This window comes from Dunckerocampus dactyliophorus, chromosome 14 (assembly GCF_027744805.1).
Source record: "Dunckerocampus dactyliophorus isolate RoL2022-P2 chromosome 14, RoL_Ddac_1.1, whole genome shotgun sequence".
Lineage (NCBI taxonomy): Eukaryota > Metazoa > Chordata > Actinopteri > Syngnathiformes > Syngnathidae > Dunckerocampus > Dunckerocampus dactyliophorus.
This window is the reverse complement of record NC_072832.1, coordinates 13792035-13810569: the sequence shown is the minus strand read 5'-3', so window position 1 is coordinate 13810569 and position 18535 is coordinate 13792035. Positions and strand designations below refer to the sequence as shown.

At 39.1% G+C, this 18535-nt stretch overlaps 2 protein-coding genes across 9 annotated transcripts; both read right to left on the bottom strand.

The window, feature by feature from the left end:
* Nucleotides 1-2233: 2233 nt before the first annotated feature.
* On the bottom strand, nt 2234-7584 carry LOC129194104 (sex-determining region Y protein-like). 3 transcript variants are annotated; one of them, XM_054799028.1, is made up of 6 exons: nt 7263-7584; nt 5867-6302; nt 4779-4867; nt 4501-4657; nt 2708-2815; nt 2234-2524 (listed from the first exon to the last, which is right to left on the bottom strand). In XM_054799028.1, the coding sequence occupies exons 2-6, from the start codon at nt 6278-6280 to the stop codon at nt 2435-2437; spliced, it is 858 nt and encodes a 285-aa protein (XP_054655003.1). In that variant the 5' UTR covers nt 6281-6302; nt 7263-7584; the 3' UTR covers nt 2234-2434. The 3 variants fall into 3 exon arrangements, with proteins under 3 accessions (XP_054655003.1, XP_054655001.1, XP_054655002.1); XM_054799026.1 differs by having other exon boundaries at nt 4779-4870; nt 7263-7578; XM_054799027.1 differs by lacking the exon at nt 7263-7584 and adding an exon at nt 6719-6889 and having other exon boundaries at nt 4779-4870.
* A 695-nt stretch (nt 7585-8279) lies between these two features.
* Nucleotides 8280-17080, bottom strand: agpat4 (1-acylglycerol-3-phosphate O-acyltransferase 4 (lysophosphatidic acid acyltransferase, delta)). 6 transcript variants are annotated; one of them, XM_054799253.1, is made up of 10 exons: nt 16558-17077; nt 15948-16129; nt 15698-15867; nt 13911-14072; nt 13685-13838; nt 13478-13580; nt 13312-13387; nt 10610-10808; nt 10484-10506; nt 8287-9273 (listed from the first exon to the last, which is right to left on the bottom strand). In XM_054799253.1, the coding sequence occupies exons 2-10, from the start codon at nt 16123-16125 to the stop codon at nt 9265-9267; spliced, it is 1074 nt and encodes a 357-aa protein (XP_054655228.1). In that variant the 5' UTR covers nt 16126-16129; nt 16558-17077; the 3' UTR covers nt 8287-9264. The 6 variants fall into 6 exon arrangements, with proteins under 6 accessions (XP_054655225.1, XP_054655226.1, XP_054655223.1 ...); XM_054799254.1 differs by having other exon boundaries at nt 10484-10503; nt 16558-17076; XM_054799250.1 differs by having other exon boundaries at nt 8280-10506; nt 16558-17078.
* Between the last annotated feature and the right edge of the window lie 1455 nt (nt 17081-18535).

The window sequence follows — 18535 nt, the reverse complement described above, 5'->3', positions numbered from 1 at the left end:
CAATTAAACAATTAATATGTAACTTGTAATTTATGTTTTTTTTAATTTAATTTGTGTCGATATTCTGTCTGGTAAAATACCGTTCATGTCTTTGTAAGGGGGAAAACTTACAAAATCAGCAGGGGATTCCCTAACTGTATGTGTAATAGATGAGGAAAAACTATTATTTTGGAAATGTTTTGTCTATGGGTTAATTCCGCCAAAAATCCCTACTCTGTGATTTATTTTGATTTCTTATTATTTAAATGAGTTGTTTTTGATTTTTTTTTTTTTCAAGATACCGAGCTTTTATTTTGACGGTCCAGTGGATGTTACGGTGTTGCTCAGTCCGTTTCTATGCTGGCTGAGAGTGGGAGTGGGAGCAGCAAAGTTTTGAAACAAAATTTCAGGAGTTAAAAATCCCGTTGTATATGAACCATGTTGTTAACTACGTTTATTTCTTTAATTCCATGTCGTGACCTGGCTGAGAGGAATAAACAAGTGTAGCCGGTCTGTACTGACACTGGCTAAAAATTAATTCTGCGTTGTGTTCTTTGACGTGGTGAATGATGAAGAAACAGCTGCAGTTCCCTTGCCATCCAGAGGGGGCGTTTATTCTCTGTGCACAACACATAAAATGTACAGCAACCTGAATAATCTTCATGCACACGTCTCCTAAACTCACCAAAACTAGCTTAATTAACAGCAATAACTTTCGTGAGTTGTCTTCAAATACTGTACATAATACAGAGTACACAATGGCATGAAATGTCTCTTATATTCACATTAACACATTCAAACATTGTCGCCACCAGACTAACATACCTCTCCTCAGCAGTCCAGAAGGCGACTGAAGAGGAGCGCGCCAGAATGGCAGGAAATGACATCACAGCAATGTCAAAGTTCACGCAACAAAAAGAACACAAATAAAATAAAGACTGGCCATAAAAAGGTGCTTATATCAACAAATACATACGTGAGAAATGAAAAATGAATTATTGGTGAAATTAAACTAACAGAATTAACACATCGGTTACACAAGTTGCACCCCTGTGTCCCGTCGCGCACCTGTGTTGTGGCTCGAAGTGTGCAGAGTGCGGACCATCCCGGCTACGTATGTTAGAAAGTCACTTTATCATCTATAAATAAATAGAAATAAATGCAATGCAGTAATGACAATACACGTATTCACAGCAACCGGAATCCCACTTGCTGAAGTTACATTTATAGAACTAAAAACAACACAAATCATGGAAATACCCACCAAGTGTAATAACAAAATGTTGACTTTGACAGCTTTTCACACAAAATGGCGACTGAAATGAGAAATTTATAGTGGGTGGTGTCATTACGCACACGTTTTCAAAGATGTCTTGTAACAGTTAAATAGATGCCATGGGCTTTGTCATCAATGATCATTAATACAACATATTAAGCCCCAAACGTACACAAGTTATCAATATGGTATATAATATTAATTGTACCTATTGTCTGAATTCCGTTCTCGTGGTAAAATTACTACTTACTGGTATTTTATTTTCGCCGCCAAACATCCATTAAACTGTTTAATTCTTGAAGATTATCATAAATGTATAGAAAGCAAGTTCATGTAAAGGCGCCAGCTTAAGCCAGGTAGCTAGGCGGCTTAACTGGCACGCTAACATGCTCATGTTAGCAAACAGCAATATTTTATAAACTAAAATAGCGTTTTAGTTCAAATACACTTACTTGAGAATCTCAGAGTTTCTTTTTTGACCTTTAGGGGTCGGTAACTGGATATTAAGATGCAATTATCCACAATAATATCAATAAGACCTAAAGTGACTAAAATGCAATGAAAAGTCAATACTCCAAGTCAAAACTCCAAAAATGTCCAAAATGGTGTGAATGATTAATAGAGCAGACTACAGTAAGAATGCTGGCAAACAACTTTGCAGTCTAGCTCATTTTAAGGGAGCCGGTTCTTTTGGCTCGGCTCACTAAAAAGAGCGTCTCTTTTAGCTGCCACATGGTTCCTCAGATTTTTTTTTTTTTTTTTGCTTAAATTGATTTATTATCAAATTTATGAACCTCAACCTATGGCTCTCCGACCACTTGATGTCCCAGACCCTAGTTTGAAAATTCCTATGTGTACAGCCGGTTGACAAATGCATCTTTGTTGATTATAATGTCCACTAAGTAGCAGTCTGCACCTTCTCAGGTACAATAACAGCAGGTGTGATTGAAAACTTTGCACCACTTCAACACAACAGGCTTCATAAGAGGGTTTTATTTGAGAAATGTACTCATTGTACATCATCTTTCCATACAGTTAAAAATAAAATAATCATGTTAAACACACCGATATGTGATAGTGTCTTGACTACAGGAAAATAACAGTCCTAATGTGATATTTAAAAACTATTTTTCCAAGCTTTTAAGCTCAGGTCAAAAACATTTCTAAGCATGGTCCACTCTATTCTACAGCCTCACAATGGCAATCACATTTACATTGATGCACTTTCTTGGTTGAAGTTTCTGCTTTCTGCTTTCCTCTCTTTTTGCCCTGAAACACACACACACACACACACACACACACACACACACAGTGTATATATATATATATATATATATATATATATATATATATATATATATATATATATATATATATATATATATATGAGGAAGACTTTATATAAGCTGAACGAATCATCTTCATTGTTGAACATGAGCATGGTGGACTTACATAGTTGTCTGTGTAGGACCAGTCTGGGTACAACTGGCTGTGTATACCCTTTTCTGCGTCAGCTAGGCGGTAATACTTTTCCTGCTCCTGCTCTGAGAGCGACTTCCACTGTAGACGCATAAGAACACATGTTTGTCACTCAACAACACTGTCAGTCTTTTTCACGTTGATGTATACACTAGGAATGTTACAATCCCCGTATTTTAGTGATGCAAAAATCTGACAATGTGTGAGCGCGCTTGACTAGGAGAGTCCGTGGGGACGTCCTTAAAAATGCAATTTTTTCCTTTGATATTGGGTGTATTTCCATTTGTATACATGTTCGTGTATTTAGATGACTTCTTCCTCTTCAATTTCATATCAGAGTTATACTGAGTGTTGGACCACATCGAGTCATACGAGTGCTTCGAAAGTTTAGTCCAACTTAAGGACAAGGACTTCAGGACAAGATAAAAGGTATGTAGGATATAAATTCACTTTAATATCTATCTGCAGATGAAATATCATTTAAATCTGATGGTGCAAAATAGGTTAATTTTGCCCCGGATTTAATGTGCACATGCAATTTGTAGTGTGGCGTGGAAAACAATACAGCATCAAGGACATGAAAATTCTGACACTTGAATTTCTTCCCTGGACTTATTGAATATCAAAACAATGAAATGACTGCTCTGTAGAGTTGTAAAGCAAATGTCACAGTCTAAGTTGCCAATGTCCGTGGGATGATCACAGCTTTTGTCAATGTTAAAGCAATGGGAACCAAAGACACCATTTCCCGGTATGAAATTTGTTCTAACTTCTTTAATACTACAAATTAAAGTTCAAGTCATGTTTTATCAGACAGAATAGATTTTGTAACATTCCTACATATACTGTATAGATACGTATATACATATATAGATGCTGTGCCTCAATTGCCTCAGGAAATAAATAACAGCTGTAAATTCCCACCAAAATTTTGATGGGCATGCCATTTATTGTCAACCTCTGGCCCAGCCTTTGCTAGCATGTTAAGAGCTAACATGCTAACAACCTAGGTGGATACAAACTGTGATATTATGGGAGCCTCTCTTGCTTCAGTAAATGGTTGTTCAAGGGCAAAATCTCAACGTGATATACAAAATGCTAAAACTAGCACCTAGAAAGATTGCATTAAGTACCAAAAGTGCACTTCTGTTGTGATTTCTCTAGCGTCTTAGAGTGGATGCAATACACAACAATGGGAATTTGTCTGAAAATCTGATTTCACTCACCTTCTGATAACGACAAAGTCAAAACAAAACATTTCACCAAAAAACCTTTTAGCCAGAGATAAAGTATAGAAGTGTATGAACAAAATGAGATATTAAGCATGTTGCTGCGTGACTGTATGCCTGACCCACAGGGCTTGGAAAAAGAGGCATATCATCCTGTTTCTCCTGGAAATTCCCAGGAATTTTAGAAAGGGTGTGCCTAATGTACTGGCAATTTTTTTGTTAGTTAATTACGTTGTCATGGTTACACAAAATGTTACCAAAACAAATCCAACGGAATCAAGTGTGACGGTTCTTATGGTTTGGGCTGCATCAATCATGGCAGAAAAAGATACCAGAAAAGTACGAGCAATTTTAAGAAGAGCGTGAGGCACACAGAGTTTATACTTCGGCTGTAACTGGTTGAGTCTCATGTTTGCAAACCAAAATTACATTTCTGATAAATTTATGGTAGTGTGTACGTAACCACGAATCGCCATAACACCAGGTGTTGTAACCAAGGACCACCCATACACACACACACACAGTGTGAACACCCACCATGTGACCCAGGGCTTTATTGGCCTCAGCACTGTCACGGATATTGAACTGAGCCATGACCTTCAGCCTCTGTTCCTTCCTAAATAACATGAAGGCGTTTGGTGGCTTTTTAATGTAGGCCTTATCTCCGTTCTCCTGGACGTCACGTTTCCTTTTTCTACAGAAAAAAACAAACCAGAGTTAAGAAAAGAACAAACAGCTGCTAGAAGTGAAATGAAGTGAAATGAAGACTGATTATGGTTCACATTTTTGACCAACAGCTTTTTCCTAATACTTACTTTGATGTGGAGACGTTTGTCGAGGCAGGCATTTCTGTATGAGTCAACGTTGTACAGTCCAGCAGCATCTTTGGGTGTTCTTCAAGGCACTGCTGGGGACACAAAAAACACACAAGATATATGGAGTCAAGCTGTATCCTTCGAGTAGCAGCTCTCATTGAGTCTGTGACACATTGTACACATTATTATTAAAATGCATGTACTGTGTTTGTGTTCCTGTGAAGACTGAGATGGGCTTCGTCACAACAAGACCTTAAATAAAAAGTGCTGCTATCCAACCTGAGAACATCTGGTCAATTTTGTGAATTCACTGGTCTTAGTGAACTTGAATTTCCCTCATAAAACCTGTTGCAGGATGTCTACCTTGCTTAATTTTGACTAAGATCTTTTTTTCTTACCAAACACTTTCTTTGCTATACCAATTTGCTTATGGGAAGTAATAAATACTAAAATCAGAGACACTGTATAGTCTTAATTAAGGCTTCAATTAAATCCTCGAATCAATAGACTGGCGAGTCTCCTATAGTCGCAGGGTGTGTGATATACAAAAGCAATCAACTGCAACTCTCCATTATCAGCATTATCAGCTGTGGCTGCAGACAACCTACTGATGTAGTTTTTACTAATGCCACAAGATAACAGTATTAGCATCTGACGTACTGCATAATGAGCGGTCAGCATCCAGAAAATGTGTGTTTGATGTAAAAGCACTTAATTTAAAAATGAATGCAACTGCCTCTACCTCTGAGTGTGAATTGTAAGCTACACTTGTTGTACTGTTGTTTCCTTATCCCTGGGCATCATCACCATGGTTGCAACATTTATTCTGTTGCTACAATATTATGCTGCAAATATAAGCTAATTGGCCAAATGTAGTAAATATATATATATATATATATATATATATATATATATATATATATATATATATATATATATATATATTGTTAGTCAAAACATCGCTTTGATTTCACATTTTGAGGTGTAAAGACTGCCACTGTTAAGTGAGTGTATGTGTGTCAAAGTTCCTACTGGCGGAGCGGGAGCATGCAGGTGTTGGAATGCAATGTTTTGTTTCGGAGCCTTACCTGCTTGTTGCCAGCATCAAGTGGCCAAATGTGCCAGAGAGCTGGCTGCATGTTATTGGAATATACCGGAGCACTGTAGACCATGCAACAATACTGGTCCACAGTGTCCCCCAGGTTAGAGCAGTCGCTCGAGTCGCTGTGCTGGCTTCCTGTCGACGGGTTGGACAGTGGTAGGTCATCTGAGTGGATGGATGTGGGGGGTGGTGAATAAGTTAGATGGTTGCCCAGGTAGCCTATGTCGTTTTCTGTCAAAAAAGTGAACAGCGGCACGTCTTCGGGGTCGACGGGTGGAGGGGGTTCTGAATGACACTGTTGGTAGTCCAGGTCGACATAAATCCCCTCCATGGGCTCGAGGAGTGGCATGAGGAGGTCGTACCACTCCTCTTCAGCAGCCTCGCTCGGTATCGGCTTCATGCTGGTGCAAAGATGAAGATTGCTGTAACACACAAGGGCCGGAAAAAACATCCATAAGTATAACCTCCTAAATTGCGTACAAGGTCTAACCATCTTCACATGAGATATCTTGTTACAATTTCTTCCACGTATTACAGTTTATTCTTTAAAATATGTTAAAAAGACAGCTTTAGCAGAATTTAACTAGTGGAAAGAAACAACCTTTGTATTTATTCCAACAGTAAAATAATTTATAATAACCAATTATATATATTTACATTTCACACTGGTCACAGTTTGCTTGACAACAACCAGCATTTGAAATGTGCTGATAATCTTTAGTTGAGGTAATTTGTACCCCAGTGACTACAGTAACATTTAAAAAAAAACCTAAAAACTGCCAAAATTATTGAATTGCTCACCAAGTGCTGTATCGAAATGTCTATAAATCTAACTCACTTTGCTGGAAAGCTTTTAGATTTCAGCGTTCAGATGCTCCAGAATCAGCTTGGTGCACACAATACGTGGTTGAAATCACGCGCACGCTTCTGATTGGTGCACTCTTGTACAGTATGCTGTACAAGTCACATGACGCAATGTCTTTGTAACGGTCAATAGGAAAAATGTCTGTGTAACGGTCAACAGGAGAAATGTCTTTGTAACGGTCAATAGGATAAAAGAACAAGTTGCTATAGCTACCGGTCTTAAAGGGGGGGGGGGGGGGGTGTCATCAACACGTCACCAGCGATAATCACTAATAAATATATACTTCATGTTTACATTTTTCGCTAACAAAACAACTTGAGCTTTAATTTGTAACAGTAATGAAAAAGTACTCTTTTAGATATTCGACTCTGTCATATACTTAACGACCTAGCTAGCGCTAGCATTAGCTACTCATTCATAATTAGTCCATCCATCCATCCATTTTCTATGCCGCTTCTCCTCATTAGTACATAATTAGTCATCAAATGAAAATGGCATTTAGTTCAAATATACTTACCGCTGAATCGCTGAGGTTCATCTCGTCGGTAACTGGATATGGGAAGCAATGATATCCACAAATTGACCAGCTTGAGATGACAAAAATGTACCGGTACCTAAAAGAACACACGCTATCCAAAATGGCGCCTGTGAACTATTCAGTCGAGTCGGCTTTAAGTTCAGTGTCTGCTATTAACAGAATGTTGGCAAGTAACTTTTACCTTGTAGTCCTAAATATTTATCCATCAAGCAAAAACTCCCAAAAGATAGCAATTCAAAAATATTGTGTTCCGCTATCTTTGTAGCAATTAAAGAGGCAATCGTAGACAAAAACCATAAGTGGAATCCCAACTATCTGCCATTTCAAATACATTCAGTGTAATCGTTCATCAGCTGTTTTTAAAACTTTAGTACATATGATATTGTACCTATAGGTACAATATCATATGTACTATAGGGCCGCACGGTGGCCTAGTGATTAGCATTGGCAACTCTAAATTGTCCATGCGAGTGTGAATGGTTGTTTGTCTATACAGTATGTGCCCTGGTGTACCCCCTGCCTGTTGCCCGAAGTCAGCTGGGATAGGCTCCAGCATACCCCCGCGACTCTAACAAGGAGAAACGGCATAGAAAATGGATGGATGGATATTGTACCTCAAATTGTGGCCAAGGGTGTCAACACAATCACAGAGAACACCAGGTGTTATTTAGCAGTCAAGCATTTATCAGAGAAAAGGCCTTTATTTGTGCAAAAGAACAACATAATTTCTAATATTATATGCATTTTCCCACACAATGATGACATTTATCTAAATAAGTTACAATATACCTACTATAGTACAAATATTATTTATTGCATTGTGATACCATCCATCCATTCCCTATGCTGCCCATCCTAACTAGGGTCGCGGGGTTATGCTGGAGCCCATCCCAGCTGACTGGGATGGGCAAGAGGTGGGGTACACCCTGGACTGGTCGCCAGCCAATCGCAGGGCACATTCAGACAAACAATCTCCCTCGGCCACATTCATTCCTATGGACAATTTAGAGTCGCCAATTAACCTAACATGCATGTTTTTGGAATGTGGGAGGAAACCGGAATACCCGGAGAAAACCCACGCACGCACGGGGAGAACATATTGTGATACCAGTATACCTATATTGTGATAATTTACCTGGATCATGAAATAAATTGTGTTTGTTAGACTCAAACACTCTAGATTTGTGTTCATTTGGTGATGAGGTCTGCTGCACTCATGGTGTTATCAGATGCAGGCAAGGTATGTTTCTTCACCCAACAGGGATCAAATTCTTTTCTCTTTCTTTTGTCTTTCAATTTTAGTTACCAATTATGAGGTAAACATGATACCCTGCAGTTGGAGAAAAATAAAATATTACTATAATGGTTTCTTTGACCCTACCCACACTATTAAATCATCTTTCTGGTATACAGTAGATTTCACATAAGAATGGAAGCCAACAAAGCTCTTCAAAAGCTATTTAAAAAAAAAAGAAGTGTTTATTGGCTGCATTACAGAAAATGTGCTGGAATTCAATACAAAGTACAAATATTGACTTTGTCTAAAGTACATACATGTATCGTATTTATTTTCCATGAACAAAATGATTAAAAAGAAACAGCATCAACAATAAAAAGTGAGTGCAAACAGTATTAGTATGTTGTATAAAATGTGTTTTGTGTGACTTCCGTTTAAAAGTCATATTTGGAGTCTGCTTGCGCAAATGGGAGAATATTTTTCCAAGCTTTTAACCCTCTTCCAAGCACGGCCCACTTGATTCTGGAGAGCACACTGCCTGCATTGTGCTTTTGCACATGTCTCCACATGTTGCAGCAGCAGCAGCAGCAACAGAGCAGTCACAAAGCTGGGACCTAGCAGCTTTGCAAAGACGCATCTCCAAGCACTTGTGGCTTCCTTAGTTGTTGTTTTGACGCGTCACCTTGCTTTCACCATAGTTTGAAGCTCTGTTGATCTCAGTCTGGCCAATCATCCAACGAACTCCTACTGAAGCTGCAAAGAAAACATTCATTGTATGTTTTCATGTTTTCATTCATTGTATTTTTTACTACTGGAGCGTTTCACAGAGATGCTTCCAAAGTAAATCTCTCTTTTTAAAAAAAATTTAAATCATCCACAACTACCCCTTTAAAAAGTCCAGTTACTCATGTAGCTGAAGTCTCAAAGTTCAAATATTGTCATCTCTGGAATCGCCATTTAACGCCATAACTTGTGTATTGAGGAAACTAGAACATGCTCTTCATTAACACATGCTGGTAGAACCCCTCCTTTAAATCTGAGGGCAAACTACAGTGGAACCTCAAAAAGTCAAACACAATCTGTTGTGCGGGTCTATCACTCATTTGTTTGGATTACGAAACTATTTTTCCCCTACCAAATCATGGAAATAGAATATACCAGTTCCAGTGTCAAAGTGTGACGAAGAACTGCTGTTAACTGTCGAGGACATGTTTTAAGTAACATATGAACATTTATAACTGTCACACAAGCGTAAAACGAAAATTGTTCAAAATAATTCAAATGTAAAAACATTAGGGCTGTCAAATAATTAAAATTTTTAGTCAGACTGATCACTTTTAAATTCATTAAATCAATCAATCAAGTCAATCAAGCTAAAAGCTACCACACAAGTCTAAAAATCTATTTGTCTAACACTACTTTCTTTAATAGTCGCAGCATATTTGAATCGTACCTTAAACCGTGTTTTTATGAGCAATGAGGGGGTTCCATTGAAAGACATCACGTAATTTAAGGTAAATCTACTTCTTTTCAGTGTATTTTTCAGCACACTTAAATGTAGCAAATTGTATATCCGAATTAACAGGTGGTTGATTACAGAGTAATAAGAATACAGCATGCATACAGTGATGCTGTACTCAAGTATTGGGACGCCTTCGGAAAAAGACCTCTGGAGTCTTATTACTTTGAACGTGAGATTACTTCACATCACTTTCAGGGTATATTCTTCCTCTAATTACGCCTTCTTTAATAAGTAAAAGAAAAGCTAATTATTTGACGCCTTGTATGGTCTTGCTGTAACATTTTGCAGTCTTTTTATGCGTACTTTCCCCAAAATTTTAAGGCAAACTGTATGACCGTTTGTCAACTTTATTGGTTCCACTGTATGCAAATGCTAAAATGTATTTATGCCTGATTGCTGTCAACACTGAGAGTGACTATTTTAAAAGGAAATGTAACTTACATTACAAGATGTCAAATCTGCTGCTTTATGAAACAAAGAGGAGCGGGTTAAATGCAAGGATGGTCCGTGAAACCCTTAAAAGCGGGGCGACATCGCCGAGGATTTCTTTGAATGCATGAGACCAACCTGCAGTGCATAGAGCCACTGAAACCAAGATGGTTGTGACTGATCCTGAGGACATGAGCTGCAGGAGGAGCAGGCCCAGTGGGTAGCAGGTAAGGCAAGACCAGAACATCCAGTTGATCAATGACCAGGGGCGACGTGGAGGGCTCACTGTGGGACCGGGGAACCGCCCTGTCTGCATGTAGCCCTCTTGAAAACTGTCCTGCACATATACATGCATACTGTACATGTTTACATGTTTACATGAGCCACTCCTTCAGATGGCATTTGAAGGCAGCAAAACTGGGACAGTGTTTCACAAGTTACTGCCTTTGAAGAAGAGACAGTTGGGACGTCACAGTCACCTCTGAATATGGCCCTTGTGGCCCAGGATAGTGAAGACCTACTGAATTATTGTTGAGCGTTTCAAAATAAGTAAAGTATAGATATAACTGTTTAATCAATTAGTCTATTAACTTAGTGAATGATTACAAGTATTTTATAGAAATAATGCTTTATTCAATAATTTGCGGAGTAGGTGAACATCTGTTTAAGTGTGTCAAAGGTTAAACAGCCAGAATGTAGACAAAACTACCTTGACATAGGCTGAGGAAAAGAATGTTTTGTTTATGTCAACAACTGCAGTAAGTCTTATCGGGACAGCAAAGGAGCCGGCTATGATCTGCTGGCGTCACAAGGTCCGTCAAGGAATTCAGGAGAAAGTTATCTTTGGAGGGATTGGCGGCAATGGTCTGATCAAACAAGTATGGGGGGGGGACCCTCTTTCATTTTCAGCCAGGAGATGGGTATAGGTGGATGAAACAGGGTCCAGGTACCTGTAGACTGCGGAAACTATCCTGACTTATTCTTCAATACATTTGGAAAAAATCTAATTTGGTGTGACAGTCTTTTTTCCTTCTCATAACTGGAGATTAAAGCGCATGCCTGGGGGACGTGAAATTGGCTTAATTAATTTTCCAAAGTGGTACTTTGACCTTTAGGGGGTTGTGGAGAATTTCATCTCCAACAATAACTGATTCTCGATCCCGATGCTTTTCAGAAGCAGGGTCATAAAAGTTTGCATGGGTTAAATGAGGGTGCAAACCAGAGTTGTTTTTTTTTAGATGAAATGTCTGAACTTCTCCATGAATTTTTATTGATATGAACTTTTTTTATTTTTATCAACTTTACTAAGAATTTCTCACAGAGCTATTTTCAACTAGCATATACATATCAAACCATTCAACTTGGATATAAATGATCCGAAGTTGATTTCCACAGGAGTACACAAAACACGTTTACTTTTGAAAAGCTCATGTGCTGCAGGCACGACTTGTAAAATATTTGTCTATGAAAAGTACATGGACTAATGTTAGCTGGATATTTCAGTTGAACTACCATATTAGCACTACTATACTTTGGCCCTGTCCAGATGGGAACGTTCCTGGGATTTTTGTTTTTTTTGGCGGGTTGAAAAAAAAATGGCGTCCACACTGTGCTGGATTAGTACATAGCTGCATCCACACGGGAACAGATCACTGGGTGAAAACGATGTAATACACAAGGCACACCTACATGCGGTACTGTAAGACAGACACGTAGACTGAACCACATGACACACTAAACTATAGAAGAAAGAACGCATGCGCATAAGTCTGTCGTCTTCCGCTTTCCAAAGCTCATCTTGACTTACGACAAAGTGGAATTACTTCTACGAGTCATTTTCGAGAAAAAGACAACAAAATATCAGGAGAATGTCGACTGGGGTGAGTCATGTCCGTCGAAATATTCAGATATTATGTGGGCTTGTCGTCAAAGATCACCTCTGGTCACTTGATGCTGACAGGGTGGTGACGGATCGGTGACTTTCATCGTTTATGAAAAACAGTGGCTTGGCCGTCTAGACAAAGACGACGAGCCGGCGTTTTCAGATTTTCCCCACTCTGGAAGCCGTTTTCAAAAAAATGCCTTTTCAGGGCACCCAGAACGCCGTTTTGTTTCCGTTTCCGAACGTCTTGACCTTAAAACATTTCCGTGTGGATAATAACCCCTTTGTCAGCGTGTTGTGTGGGTTGGGGAGGTCTCTTGACTTGCTCAATGAGATGTGCTGTGTGTACATGAATCAACTTGCATCCCGCAGTCGTGCTCCTGTCCTTTATTTACACCAAACACCAAACATCAGCGGGCATCTTGAAGCTCTTGGCTACACTGACATGAGGCAGATGTCATTTATTGTTTGACTTTCCTGATTCTGGCTGTTTAGACTGTTATTATCATTGTGGTGCAAATCTTCCTGCAAATCCGCAGGTCCTTCATACCGACCGCTGTCAGGCTCTACAACACCTGCACCACCTGAACCATGTTGTAGTCACTATGCATTCTTTACACTGTTCTCTTTACTTGCGTATCTTGCTTGCTTGCTGCTGTAACAAGTTAATTTCCCCGCTGTGGGATAAATAAAGTACATACATACATACATCTTGCATTGAGACGACTTTTTTTTTTTTTTTTAAGACGTTAAGCTAAACTAAACTAATGAGCCGCTTCTTTTTTGGTGGACTGCGCATCAAAACTAGGAATCGAAATACATTTTTTTTTAATGATCTCGGGAGAATCACAATGTTAGTCCCGGTTCCCATCGATGCTCGAGACTACCCCAAAAAGGAGGTGCTCCTCATTCTTCCCTTAAATACAAGAACATTCCACAAGTCTAATGAACTCCTCACCTTTTCTTGGTAGAGTTTGTGGAGCCAAGCAGCACACTCAGCTTCATCTTCCGGGATCAGATCCAGTGGGATTCTCCTGCAAGCAGGAAGATGTCAGATATCTCATACAGGATGATTACACCTGTAATGCAGAACACTATTGGAACGAAACAGCAAAAAGCAGTACCTTACATATAAGTCTGCATGGTATTTCTTCCCGTTAAGTATTCCCAGCAGGGTTGGTGTTTCATTGTTTCTGAAGTTAAGCGTGGAGTCGTACACAGCTGCGACTGTGTGGAACCAGTCACACAATGGTGTCAACAGTGCATTCATTTGACTTACAAATGACCTAACATACTATAACTGCTGTGGCGTGATGGTGGAAGACACGCACCAGTTCCTCTGAGGTTTTGAACAGTCATCCAGAAGCCTTTGGTTCTTGGTAAAAGATGATACTTCAGTTTGGGCAAACCTTTGCTCTCTGCCACCTGCATGCTGATTTGATGCTTCTTCGGTGTGAAGCGTGTTCCTTCACAGTGCAGCAAAAACTAGCACCAGAAAATGAATCAATCGATAGCTGTATCCTAAGATGTTCTCAGCAATAAACACTTCACACTTACCCAATAGTTTTCAGGGTAATCCCTTAAGTTCTGAAGACTCAGGGTCACCGTCTTTCTGTCCTCTTCCCATTTCCTCTTGCAGAAAACGACCTCCAGGAAATACCACATCCAACCAATAATTGGAACGTAAGCCAACTCCTTTTTGGCAAGAACTTTGGAACTCTTGAAAAAAAAAAATGCAGCAGATTTAAATATGAATATAAAATTAAATATATATATTTTTAAACCTAACATGCTAACTTCTAACATCTAGAGAAAAAATTGATGGATTTCGGCACTTACAGCGAGAGAAGAGTCTGGGGAGGTAATAAAACTTCAGAAAATCAGTTTGTTAACAAGGGCAGAAATTAAAATGCTTTGTTTTCGATACTGAGAGGTTAATATGACAAGCGGATTCATTATTTTGGTGCCAGAAAAAAAATTCTGTTAAATAAATTATCTTATGTGAGTCCTCAAATTGAAGAACATTTGTAAGTTGTCCTTTGAATGTTCACGTGTTCTGGGGAACCAATCATTTTCAATAAAATGTTGTAAGATATAAAAAAAAATTAACCAAATACTCTAGCTTACCCGTGACGCAAATGAGGACAAGCAGAGTAGAAAGTGGATGGGTGGATGAATAAAATCCCTTCATAGTCCTTGGACACATTAGTATGTCAATAACAACACCATAAATAGCAGTAAAAATGAAAGCAATGTACAGTAATCCCTTGTTTATCGCGGTTAATTGGTTCCTGAGCCAACCGTGATAAGTGAATTTCCACAAAGAAGGATTCCTTATTTATAAATCGAAAATTTCCATAGTTAGGGCATAAAAAACCTGTTTATTACCTTCTAAATATGTTTTTTTTAAACACAATTAGAGACCACTAGACATGAAATAACCCCCCTATAGTCACCTTTACACTTGTATTACCCAATATAGTAGACATACTGTAATTACACAAAATAAGCCATTCAGGACATAAATAAGACTCGTACTCTTGTGTGTTGCTGTAAATGCGTTCTGGTGGCGAGGACAGGAAGTGACGTCAGCAGTTCAGGGTTGAGTTTTAACTTGGCGTGGGTTACGCCCGCAACAACAGGGATTAGGGATTACTGTACCTGTTGTTAGATAATTAAAACCTGTAATAAAAGGCTGTTGTTCAGGCGATCAAGTCTGGTGTTTGTGTGTCTCACCAAACATTACCATCAATAAAAAACATAAATGAGGCTCATGCTCGTGTGTGTTGGTGTAAATGTGTTTTGATGTTAGGGGGGCGGAGGGAGTGTGGGGATTGGCGTTCAGGGATTGACGTTCAGGAATTGACGTCGGGGGTTCACAGTTGAGTTTTAGCTTGCCGTGGGTTACGGCCACAAAGGTAGCCATTGTTAGGGATCATTGTGCCTGTAGTGATATAATTCAAAGATGCAATTAAAGTCTGGTGTTTGTGTGTCTCACAGAACATTACAGAAACATTACTGACCCCTAGTGACCAGTGTAGAACACGACATATCATCACAATATCTTTGAATGTGTCTTCTGAATGCCTTCTATTTGCATTTTGATTCATTTGTCCATTTTTAAGCTTGAAAATCCATAATTTAAAAAATATTATGAATTAGTATATTTTGGAAAAACTGTGATAGCCTGAAGCCATGAAATTTGAAGCGCAAATTGGCGAGGGATTACTGTATATCTGAGTGGGACGAAGGGTAGGCGATCCCCTATATGTTTTAGATTCTCTATTGTCTGGCAGGAAACCCTATGCATTAAACAAAAGGCTTGATAGTAGACAATGTCTTACCCCAAGAACACCAAATCTCTCACAGAAGGTCCAGCCACACAGGAAATCTATCTCAAAACTGTGGTTGAGAATCACAATTGCATTTTCCTTTCCGTACAGAGGGACACTCTTTGGGTCTGTGTAAAGCGTGCATTCAGTCCCTGACCACCACTCCAATGCAGCTACCATCTCTAGCGATCAAGAAGATGACATTTGTGAGGCTGCATGAAGTAGCAAACACACCATTTGCCATGGTAATCGCAGTACTTACGGCTGCTGATGCAGTAGGCCAACCTGCAGTTGACCTTGCGGGCCAGCTGTTTGTTGACCAGCCAAAGAGGTAAAGTGCATAGCTGGAGCAGGTTGACGATGAGGCCGCTGACCAGGAACACGTAGCAGATGATCAGGTGGATCAAGAAGTGGCATTTCAGCAGCTGCACCAGGCTCATTGTTCTGGAATATTTGCACATGCATAAAGTACATGGCACTGTAAATTTTGTAAATAACACCCTCAACCCTGTGGCTGTTTTTTTAATAACATCTTTGTCAGATTACTTCCTCAATGGAGTCCTTCAGTTGGAGGCAGTATAAACTAACTCTTATGTTTGCGCCTGACTGTAGTCTGTAGTCATGTAGTCTGTAGACTGTAGTCATTCAACTCTAAAAAAACAATTGAAACTTTTCCTGACCCACGCTGAACTGGATAAGTCTGAGTGCAATAACTTGATATGCAAGTTAAGTCAACACCACTTCTGGTAATCATTAAAACAGTAATGCCGCAGAATACCACAAAGCATTCAAGCAAAGAACATGACTGCAAATACTACAAAAGTAAAATGTTGACAGCAAAATTGAATTGAAATTGCTACGTTGGTACTCACCAGGTCACACAGCAGTATCAACGACCTGTTTTTGGGAGCCAGCTTTCAGCCTCTTGAAGCCGAGGCAGGGATAAGCAATCTGTTTTATATGTGCATTGCACCCGAATATCTTGTTCTTCTGTTCTTTATTCTGTCTGTTGGACGTAGGCGTGAGTACAGTTGGTCTCTGACTGTCAGTCCCAAGGTTGGTTTTCTACCACACCCATCTCATAACCACGCTTGCAAAGCCAGATGGGTAGAACTCAGTGACAGCCGCGCTTCCTCTAGCAAACTGCTGCCTGCAAAGATCGTCTATACAGCACCAACAGGGCCATAATCAGCACTGTACTTTGACAGAACTCTATTAAATATGTTTAGCGAGTCACGTCTGTGGTGGGGTTGTTCAGGATGAGCCATTTGACGTATATCAAAATTCGTGCAGATAAAATGTCAACAACTTAGTAACCAGAAAAAGAGGAGTAGGGAAATCTTTTGGTTTTTTAGTCTTTGGCAGTGGCGTCTATTAGGTAAGAGGAAAGGCATGCTGACTAATGCAATGGTGCGCATGCGCACTGATTTATTTAGGACTGACAAACTATGTGATTCGCGTGGTTTTCCAATTAATCTTTAATTAACATAGACAACGGTTTTGTTTTCGCCATATAACTTAACATATATTAGTTATAATAGTATTTTTCTCAGCACCACGATTACTGGTTTTAAACATTTATAGGCAGACACCGACCTCTGGTGGTGGGGCGTCAGATGACATTATAGTCTTATACCTGTACAGTATACAAGACCCAAATATAGAATACAATGGGGTAAAACTATATTAATATTATTACAACAGTATTGGGCCAATACTGCATACTGTATCTTAAATACATCGGTCACAAAGGTACATTATTCCACGTTGTATTTGGCAAGAAATTTATGCGTTTTTCAACTCATCATTTTATGCTTCAAAGTTAGTCTGAATGATATAATACGTAAAAGTATGACAATACATTCACTGTGTACATTTGTAGAAACTGGCTATTATCATTTTGGATGTCATTTATACTCGTCCTGATTGCTGTTAAGTACACGTGGGAAATAATGCAGATATATTAAAAGATATCTAGGAATACATTATACATGATGAATGTTTTGTTATTGATAACAAAACAGATATCAAGCTACTTATTCCTTATAAAAGCAAAACAAAAAAGGATACCTCAGACATTTACACCTCTCAACAGTAGATGAAAATAAAGATGTACTCAGCAGGGTTCCCAACGTTGATGGACAAAATAAAATTACAATTCCTTGATTCTACATTGACGCTCTTCAAGATCTAAGATTAACTTTGTTGTCTCAGAGAGAGCAATTTGTCTTGTGTCATTCCCCCATGCTGCAGCCGCAAAACACCACATGCAATATAGGCCTGAAACAATACTGTAACATGAAAACAGTGCAGTGTCGTCTGAGAAGTTTATGATGAGATTATTTGGAAAACAAATAGTACCATTTAATAATAAAAGGATGCACTCATTTAGTCTGCTAATTAAAAGATGTGGCTGCAACATATTAAAAGCTGAGCTAATATCCAAAAATAAAAGACATGCAAAGGAATTTGAATCGTCTAAGTGCTTATTCATAAAATGGGTCACCTCTGTACTCCTGTTACTTTTGTAAACAAACTGAAAAGGATGTAGAAAGCAACTGACTTCTGTTTCCAGGAAGTTAACCATGATTTTCTCAAAACACTTCATGACCAATGAAGTCAATGCAATCGGTCGGGAGTCGTTATTCTCTTTACAGCTTGATTTTTTTTAGGCACAGGGATAACACATGGAGGGAACAGAGTGAGTGTCTATTGATTTCTGGAAGATGGGACACCAGGCTTCTGCCAGTTCATTGCTCCAAGACTTCAGTAAGCACCCAGAAATCCCATCTGGTTCAGAGGCCTTTCTGGGGCAGATGAGTGAAGAAAGTCCCTTCACAGCATGCTGGT

Coding starts and splice junctions, on each gene's coding strand:
- LOC129194104 (XM_054799026.1), bottom strand. CDS start 6,280: ATGAAGCCGATACCGAGCGAGGCTGCTGAAGAGGAGTGGTACGACCTC. Junction 4,871..5,866: donor TTGATGCTGGCAACAAGCAG/GTAAGGCTCCGA, acceptor TTGTGTCCCCAG/CAGTGCCTTGAAGAACACCC. Junction 4,658..4,778: donor ACAAACGTCTCCACATCAAA/GTAAGTATTAGG, acceptor TTTTTTCTGTAG/AAAAAGGAAACGTGACGTCC.
- agpat4 (XM_054799248.1), bottom strand. CDS start 16,125: ATGAGCCTGGTGCAGCTGCTGAAATGCCACTTCTTGATCCACCTGATC. Junction 15,868..15,947: donor GGCCTACTGCATCAGCAGCC/GTAAGTACTGCG, acceptor CTTGATCGCTAG/AGATGGTAGCTGCATTGGAG. Junction 14,073..15,697: donor AGAGATTTGGTGTTCTTGGG/GTAAGACATTGT, acceptor TTTTTTTTCAAG/AGTTCCAAAGTTCTTGCCAA.